The following is a 9,291-nucleotide window of genomic DNA, read 5'->3' as shown; positions in this document are numbered from 1 at the left end:
GTCGAATTTGCCCCGCAACGGTGCCTACGGATTTCGACAATCGACTCCCAAGATACAACGGCTACACTTGTGTTTGTAGCACTCCAAAACACAAGTACAACGAACCAAATTTAGGTTTATGTACTCCAAGGATGAAGGAAAATCAAAATAAATGAAATGATTTTGATTTTGGATAGAAGAGAGGATGAGAGATGTTTTGCATATCAAATTATGAGGAATAGGACACCCAAAGGGTCCTATTTATAGACCATGAAAGGGTGTGGACGAAATTGTTGAGACCAAACCATGCACCATTTCCAAACAATGCACCTTTATGAAAATGTGTCTATTCACCGGTCGCACGGTCAAATATTTTGACCTGATTTTCGTCCTTTTTTGTAATTTCTCATTCATCCGATATTGATTTTTCGAAATGCCAAATACACCCTTCAATACATGCAGGTCGATCCCCGTTTGTGCGCCCCGAAGCGGCGAAGTGGCAAACAATTTTGCCTAAACGGATTGAGTCGAGCTTTTGAGTATTTGGCTGAAGTCGATACGAAGTCACTTTAATCGATTTTCAATTCTCGATTTATTTAATCAATATCCAACAATCGCCTCTATCAACACTTGTTTAGACGTGACTTCTTTGGTGTGGAGGAGGGGCGAGACTTCTTCGGTGTGGATGAGGGGCTTGGGGTCTCCTTAAATGCAGATGGGCAAAGACCATTAACTGTGCATATACTACAACGAGGCCTCAGTGGAGTACATACAGTCTGCCCGAACCCCACCTATGCACCAAATTCAGCAATATTTTATGAAATGACAAAATGAAATTCACCCAAATCACGCTATAATGATCAATATAAATGTAACCACACAGCGAGTAAAGTCATTGCTCGAAGAGGAAAGTTAGGATAAGATATTTATGATCAATTCTATCTATAATATAGTTTAAAATCTTTCAAATATTTTCTGCAACAATACAAGCAGAAAATGGATCGACAAGCCTTCCTATTGTCAAATTTTATTACTTTCTAGAACAAAATACCCTAAATGAAGATAAAACCAGTGTGCTTTGAAAAGCATATTTCTATTTTTACTTCAGATGTAAACAGCTGCCAGCATTTTTCAGAAAAGGCAGTGGCATTATCTACCATAGATTAATAGTCGGGTTGAGGAATAAAAAAGAAAATTGATGCAACAGTATATACAAAAGTGTTTTCCTGACGAAAAACACAGAAGATATTGCTGCACTCCACAAATAGTGTCGTAGACATACCAGAAGAGGATTGATAGGGACCCATTCCTCCTTAGGAAGCCATAGTTGCAATGACACTCTAGTCTCTTCTGGAGTCGAAGTTCTCTAACAAAGACCAATAAAGTTTGTGATGAAGTGCATAAGGGATTAGAGTTCATGGCAAAATGGGACCTTCACAAGGCAAAAGTTGGTAAAAAGGGCAAATGATTTCATGATGACTTTGGGTTTGCTCGTTTTTGGCAAATTGCTAGTCTAATTTGATTGGAGTCGAGCCAAGGAATAAAACTCAGCGCCTTTGGCCCTGACGCAAGGCCAATTTCGGGCAAAATCCATCGTTTAGGCCCTCGTTTAATCGTTTTTGCTATTTATGGTAATTTTCATTTTTGCAATATCTCTTTCCATGAAATTCGGATTTAGATTCCATTTGTTGAAGGATGATCCTGAAAATAAGTATTTTCCATCTTAGTAATTATCTCATATTTTTCATTTTTGGAAAAAAATATCTTTATTTTATTTTATTTTCCGGATTTTTCGAGATTTTTCTTCTATTTAATCAGTTGTAAGCCTTTAGAGGCAGTAGTTTTTGAATTCAATAAAATCTTTCTTGAGAATTTTCTCAATTTGTGATTGTTCATCTTCCTTATAATATTTCCGCTACGTCAGTTTGTTAATGATTCAATAGTATTTCTCTGCTGTATTATGCATTTATGATCATTTTTTCGAATAAGAAAGGTATTACCTGCTTAGTGCCGGAACGTGAAACCCATCCAAGCCTATTACAGATACGGTGCACTTGAGTATCTACACATATTCCTTGAACATTGTTCCATCCTACATTCATGACCTAAAAAAACAGAAATTTACTCGATAGAAGTACAAAATTAGAAGCAAATATTTGAAACAGATTCTTTCTCTAACCAGATGAGCCATTTTGGGACCAATCCCTGGAAGCAGGAGCAACTCCTCCAACGTACTAGGAATGTCTCCATCATACTTCGAGAGACAAATTTTAGCAATTTTTTTCAAGTTGCTTGCTTTTCTTGTGTAAAATCCTACCTGTTGAGAACAAAAGCCGAAGTTTGATGCATATAAGCCTAAAAAGTTGTGGCTGATATATTTAACTGTTTGTTTGGAACAAATTTTCAAATTTATTTGTATCAGCTTTAGAACTTCTCCAGATCAAGTAGATTGCAATGTTCAGCTATACATTGACAGAGGAAGAGGGCATACTGGGTATAGTAAGTTCTTAATGGTAACTTCATCCGATCGGTCGATGGCTTCTGCAGTAAGAATATCATTCTGAAGAAGCCGCTGAATAGCTCCTGCAAAGCCAAAAACTTAATATATATCCATATTCAAAAGCAAATATGAACTATCAACCAAAGTATTTGTCACGTCTTATCTGGATAAATGGCGCAAATTATGCCACCTACAATATATACACACCAAAGTAAACAGAAGAAAAGAACCTTCTATCTTAGATCTACTTCCCTAACAGAACTGAATATGAAGTTCTGTGAATGCGCAGAGAAGCAAATGAAATTGCAAAGCCATCTCCAGTAATATTATTACTTCATGTGTAAACCTCTGACATCAGATTAGCTCCAATTATATTTCCCGCTCGATCCTCTAAGTTGAATACCAACAAGGACTGAATAACAGCGATGAGTTACATTCTTTTCGCTCAAGATAATCATATGGATTGTAGAAGGCAGTCAATGAGAAACTTCTAAACAGAGCATAGAGAAACCTACTAAACTAAATGACAAGAAAAGTAGGCTAAAAGCACATAAAAGGAAATTTAATTGCATGTTGGGGCCAAAAAAAAATAAAAAATAAATCCTTGACAGCATGTGCAGAACACCACCAATGAAGATATACAATAAATGAATCAAGAAATTGATTCCTTAATGGCACTAACTTGAAAAAAGAAGAAACAAACTTGCCATGAGTAACGTGGTCTTTTGTTTGGCTTGACAAGAGTGAAGATACCAGAACAGCGAATCTTCTTTCCTAAAAAGAGAAAACATAAATAATTCTCAAGCCAATTTTTAGACACCACACTTTATCTATCAACCAAAATCACCTAAGGTATAAAGTATTACTATATCATGGGCACATGCTACCACAACCAGGTAATGGTGTGTTGGCAAGGTGGCATAGGAAGCTCGTAAATGAAATTCACAATAAGCAATTTTTAAGACTTGATAGAAAGGGAGAAGATATTGGAGAGAATATAACGAATTTAGAGGGAAAAAATATGAGTCTTTCAATAATCAAATCTCTATTATAATACATAATAAATTAAAATAAACTAATTTAAATCAAACTATATTTATTCCAAATCTACTAATAATATATTTTATTCTTATATTCATTCCCCATCATTTTTCACGGTCAAAATAATCAGACTTCGATGAGATAGACTGCAATTTTGGTGCCAAGGGAGGACGATCTTTCTTTCTAGTATCAATAATGGCTCATGATATCAACAAAATGTGCAACTCAACCAGTAGCTGAAGTCTTGGCCGGCTAATTAAGGAAAAACTAGAACATGTGCATAGGAAGACCAGAACATATCAACTAAACCTATATAATGAGGAGCGCATGAGACTAGCACGATAGACTAGCTTGCAGAAACAAAAATTGCAACAACGGTTGTGCCCGGCTAAGGAAACAATTTGGTTATATTGAAAACAAAATTTTCATTCAAGGGCAATGGTCAAAGAAGGATGAATTTCATGTGTCTGATTAAGAAACTCTTTCTTAACGTATAGCGTGAATTTATATTTGTATATAAATTATGTTTTAATCAGGGATGATCTTTAACTACATGGGTGAGTGATGGCTCTAATTTCAACAACAATTAACATGAAAAATAAATATCTCTAAGGTGGTTGACAATAGGGCTTAAAATTGAAATATGTAATCCACGACAAATATGGAGTTTGGCATTCAGAAGAACAACCAAACATATTAAAGATTGCTTAATCATACAAAAGCGGAGCAGTAATTTTCAAAAATAAAGATCTCAACCATTGACACCATGATATAAGATAATTAATTTCACTTTTTTATGCTAAAAAAACCAAAAGAATTACCTTAGGAGGAAGAGAAATGCCAGCTTTCTCACACCCCATTGAATCAACCGGTGCACCCTCGGAAGACCTCATTTTGCGAATTTCTCGAAGGACCTTTTCCCAGTTGGCAGGTGGTGGTTGTGCTGTATCGCACAACATGCAATATACATGATTTCTCTTAAGTCTTGATCATATGTTCTAACAGAACAAAATTGAAAAATTTAACTATTATATACCTAGGACGTAAAGTTAATTGTAAATGTTAGCAAATGGTGTCTAACTCAGTGGCATTTAAACTAATCATATCCAAAGAATTAGTTGGATTAGATCCTTTCTTAGAGATCATAAATCCACATTATTTATAAATTGTTGAACTACTTGATATAAAAGTTTAAGTTGTTCGATAAATGCATATCATTTAAATCTTGTCTTCAATACACCCATCGCACGTAGGCAAAGTTCGTTCCTTCTCCATCAGAGCCCAACGTGTGCATGATTCCATTAAATGGGTGACAGGAGAGTTGCACCAGGACCTTGACTGTTTAGATACCATATTTAACCACTTGATCTAACAACTTAAGCTAGTAGAAAATGTCACATGTATATCATTTAAATCCTATATCAACATAAACTTTTGCTTACAGTTTTAGTAATCTAATAAAAGACATGCTCTGGTCGAGACTAAATTTAAATAAATAAATGTAATTTAAATTTTAAATGAGATGACTCAACATTCTCTCTGTCTTTTAAAGTATTCATAAGTCAGTTATATATCATAAATGTATAAAACTGTCATTTATTGAGGATTCCTATTCCAATCCCCACACCTCAAGGGAACTCCAACATCAATGTACATTTTCACTAAGAAACCTTGATGTTTTTTCCTTGGATGAAGTCAGAACTTCATTAATGGAAAATGCGTATAAATGCTATGTGAAAGTAGAAAGAATAATGCTATATGTACATAATTTTTTTACCTAATCCTTTACCTATTAATCACAACAGGGGGTGGGGACCACATTTGAAAATTTTTATATTCATGTTGGGCCCGCATGTATTGTGAGAGGGGGGACAACTTTCGGTACCCCCAATTCGGTACAAATAGAATTATTCAAGTATTGATGCCTATCCCTGCTATACAAACAACTAAATTCAAGGGTCATAGTTACCTAGGCAGTTCTACAATTACAACCACCCGCATGCAAGCTTCAATGGTTATAATAATCCCCGTAATTTAGATCTTGGATCACCGGTGCTTTCCAGATCAAATATATTGAAAAGTTAAGCTAACAGATATATGTGGCCAAGATTCATTGGACCATTCTCCTCATTTTGGCAAACCTGAGGCTCATATTTTGTTTAATCCATTCACCATCAAAAATGCGTGGTATCTAGTTAACGAGATAGTAAGATCTAGCATGTATGCCAACACATAGAAACTACTATATTACAATGAGTTTTACCCTCCCAAGCAAACAACAAGCAACGTAATATATATAAAAGTATGTGTTATTAGAGAAAAGAGGAGACATGGAGAAGAAAATAAGAGAGATTCTACCAAAATATTTTTCATGAAAGGAGGAGGAAAGAAGGGAAGATTGTAAAAATAGTAATACTTCGACTAACATGCTTGGGGGAAGACAATTATGATCCTTCCAGTCATATACCTATACCATAAAGGTCATTCTAATACAAACTCTATGATTTTCTTTCTTCATGAATGCTAAACACTTTGAGGCAGTCTACTGAATCTCAAATACCTAAAAGGAAGAAGAGGTCTGTTATTTGGAAATCGTGGCCACCTTAGGATTGAAGCCTATACTCATGTTGACTGGGGGAGGAAGTATAACAGATAGAAGGTCCATATCAGGCTACTACACTTATATCATGGGTAACTTGGTGACTTGGAGAAGCAAGGAATAGTGGAAAAGCTAAGTTCAAAGCCGTTACTCATGGAACCTGTGAACTTTTATGGCTAGAAAGATTACTCGAAGATCTCAAACTCTCAAGTCCAATGCCTATGAAGCTTTACCGTGACAATAAAGCTGCAATAAACACAACTGATATGCATCTCCCCTGTCCCAACAGGAGAGAAGTTGGTGGATGTACTTTCAAAAGGGTTACATAATGGACATTTTAATAGTCTTACATGCAATTTGGGAATGCAAGACGTTTTTGAGCCAGCTTGAAGGGAATGTGAAAAGCCATAGACTGATTTCTTGTAATTATGCGCTAATTTCATGCAATAATGACGTTTTCTGATTTTATGCAATCAATCACGAAGGCAAAACAGGAATTATCTAAAATCAGATATTTGACTTTATTAAATTTAGTAGCTCCCATGTATCATTCCATGTACATACGTTCTTTCCTTAGATAGAATCCATTATGTACATGTATATAAATGAATGTTAATCATAGTATTAGCAATAATGAATGAGAGTATCATAATTTTATTCTCTTTCACATTTGTGTTAAAATAATATGAGGAATGTTAAGAAATGATGGAACCCACAAAAGATCAAGATTCTAGATTTTCTTCAAAAACTAAAATTATCGACATAAGTAGTAAAAAGTGGATCTTATTGGTGCACTTACAACTCCACCCTCCTCGCCTGTGTATTAGTACCGTGCAAAATGCCTTAGACAAGTTAATGCGTCTAAACAACCTTGACACGTTAGTTTAACATTTTTCAACAGCTCTCATTCACATGTTAAAGAATTCTTGTTTTGTGTAAAAACAATAAAAACAATGATGACAATAAGAAGAAATTTATAAATGTTCTTTCTCATATTTCACCAAATTCAAAGAGAAACAGCACGTTCTAGAACAAAATAACCTACTTAAATGAGAATAACTGCTGTCCTTTCCAAATGCAAAATCTTCAATTTCAGGAGGGCTGCATAGCTGCATATTGTAAACTGATAGTTATGCAGCAGTTCCAGTCTTTCGGAAACAACTTTTGTTTATTAATTTGGGTATAACAATATGCCAAAATGATTAATAAATTATAAAGGTTCATACATGGAAAAAAGGTCGAAACTAGTCAACCACCTATTAACACTAATTCAAGGTAAGAGGAAGGCTGCTATACAGCTAGTGTAAACAAATGCAGATATAAAAAGATAGTGTCCTACAAATATTTGAAGCTTACACAATATGCAAGGAAGACATAAGACATGAGAAAAGTATTTAATTAACATACTATCTTGACCCATAAGCCCATATGTTCATCCATACAAAATGAAACTATTAGTTTATTTGTCAACTTTTTGAGACAGGCTATTTCAAGGAGGAATAATTGTATGAAAGGAAAAAACAACTTGGAAATTTCCAACTGCGCTTGAACAAAAATTGAGTTTTATGTTATAATCGTTTTCACAATAATGATCGAGGCCACAAATTCTGGAAAATGCAAAACTGACCTGATTTCTTTAAAAGCTTAAACCCTTTTATTAATTAAAATAGCAAATAAACATTAGCTGTGTTTCGAAACTTAGACAAGTATCAACAGTTTGTCTACACTCAAGAGCAGAAGTGTAGATAATATACGAATTCATTAAAGTTTTGCAGGAATAATGCTTTTTAACTTCACTGAAATACTTGAAGAGATAATTCGGACCCATGTAAAGTGCTTTCCATCACCTGATGCAACTCCAACTTACATGTGCAATGCCCATGACACATTTACATTGCAGAGTCTGCAATCAAGTCATGATCTAAATATCTAATAATCTTTCAACCTTCCACTTCAAATTCCAATTAATCCTCTCAAGAAATAACTAAATCTAGCAACTAAAGGCCGCAAAGAAGCCTTTGGAACAGTTTTGTATGCTCTTCATGCCATCAGAACCAAATTATATCCTTAAAATTGAACACCTACCATTGGTGGGATCCATTATCAGTTCAGGAACATACTTTAACTCAACCAGTAGAAAACTGAAGACATTATTCCTTGTTTATTAGCACAGATGCAGTCAATAAAACAAGAGATGGAAAAGAACATGTCCCCTTAATGGGTAATACTAGGGTGGCAAAAACATCACTAGGAGGAGACAGCATTTATCTAAAATAGCATCCTTCACAATCATAATTCAGCATAAAAAATAATAGTATGTATCCCCTTAACGGGCAAATTGACTAGGGTGGTAATAGTGTCATCAAGAGACCACGCATTTCTCACAAACACCTCACCCATTCCCACAATGAAAGATCACAAAATAAATGTACAAGTTGAATAAACACAACAGCAACAACACAAATACTAAAGTACAGAGTAAAGCCCAACACAAACAGCCAAAGAATTTAACTGTGACTAACTCTCACCAACGCTAAGATCAAGCTGCATATCCTTCAGAATTTTTTTAAAAAGAATTTATCTTGTTCCTTAAGATTATTAATCTCACCTTTTGATCACGAGTTTCTGCTTCAACCGCTATGGGAGTGCTTTCAAGAGTTTTTTTGGGTCTCTTTTTCCTAACAAAGACGCGAAGATTTGGTACAGAACCGGCATTTGAACTTTCAGGAGCTGAAACGATTATCACAGTTAAAATTTTGGGTCTTTTTTCCAATGAACGGCATAAATTATATTTTGACAAAACCTGACCTGGGTTCTCTGGCTCCGGAGATGAAGGAGGTATCCCCAGTTTGGACGTTGAAATTTGTGTTGAAGGCATTTTGTTGAAAGAAAATGAGACGATGAATCGGGGTGAAGCTACGGGAGTGCTTCTGAGAAGAGCAAACATTATTTTGTGGAGGGAGGAATTGAGTTCAGGCTGTTCACAACATTTTTCTATATTTTATTTAAGTTTTATTCTTAGGAGAAAATAGCACAATTCATCTTTCATGGTTAGTTTAGCTAAAAATATTACTAAAAATTTAAGTGAAATTCAAAACATTTATCCAAATTTCAATCACATATTATATCATCTATTTATTACAATCCACCAAAATTTTGTTTTTTTTATCTA

At 34.8% G+C, this 9,291-nt stretch overlaps 1 protein-coding gene across 1 annotated transcript; it reads right to left on the bottom strand.

The window, feature by feature from the left end:
* Positions 1–587: 587 nt before the first annotated feature.
* On the bottom strand, positions 588–9,081 carry LOC111374665 (endonuclease III homolog 1, chloroplastic-like). The gene is made up of 10 exons (XM_022997374.1): positions 8,928–9,081; positions 8,728–8,849; positions 7,165–7,228; positions 4,342–4,463; positions 3,187–3,253; positions 2,471–2,562; positions 2,159–2,296; positions 1,980–2,084; positions 1,262–1,345; positions 588–770 (listed from the first exon to the last, which is right to left on the bottom strand). The coding sequence occupies exons 1-10, from the start codon at positions 9,064–9,066 to the stop codon at positions 603–605; spliced, it is 1,101 nt and encodes a 366-aa protein (XP_022853142.1). The 5' UTR covers positions 9,067–9,081; the 3' UTR covers positions 588–602.
* Between the last annotated feature and the right edge of the window lie 210 nt (positions 9,082–9,291).

Source organism: Olea europaea, unplaced genomic scaffold, assembly GCF_002742605.1.
Source record: "Olea europaea var. sylvestris unplaced genomic scaffold, O_europaea_v1 scaffold1273, whole genome shotgun sequence".
In the NCBI taxonomy this organism is placed as follows: Eukaryota; Viridiplantae; Streptophyta; class Magnoliopsida; order Lamiales; family Oleaceae; genus Olea; species Olea europaea.
The sequence above is the reverse complement of the archived record's forward strand: the minus strand, read 5'-3'. Positions and strand labels throughout refer to the sequence as shown.

Excerpts from the sequence above, each read along its gene's own strand:
- LOC111374665 (XM_022997374.1), bottom strand. The coding sequence starts at position 9,066 with ATGTTTGCTCTTCTCAGAAGCACTCCCGTAGCTTCACCCCGATTCATC. Across the intron at positions 4,464-7,164 it reads CAGCAGTTATTCTCATTTAA|CACAACCACCACCTGCCAAC; the intron begins GTAGGTTATTTT and ends TGTGCGATACAG. Across the intron at positions 2,563-3,186 it reads AAAAGACCACGTTACTCATG|GAGCTATTCAGCGGCTTCTT; the intron begins GCAAGTTTGTTT and ends TTGGCTTTGCAG.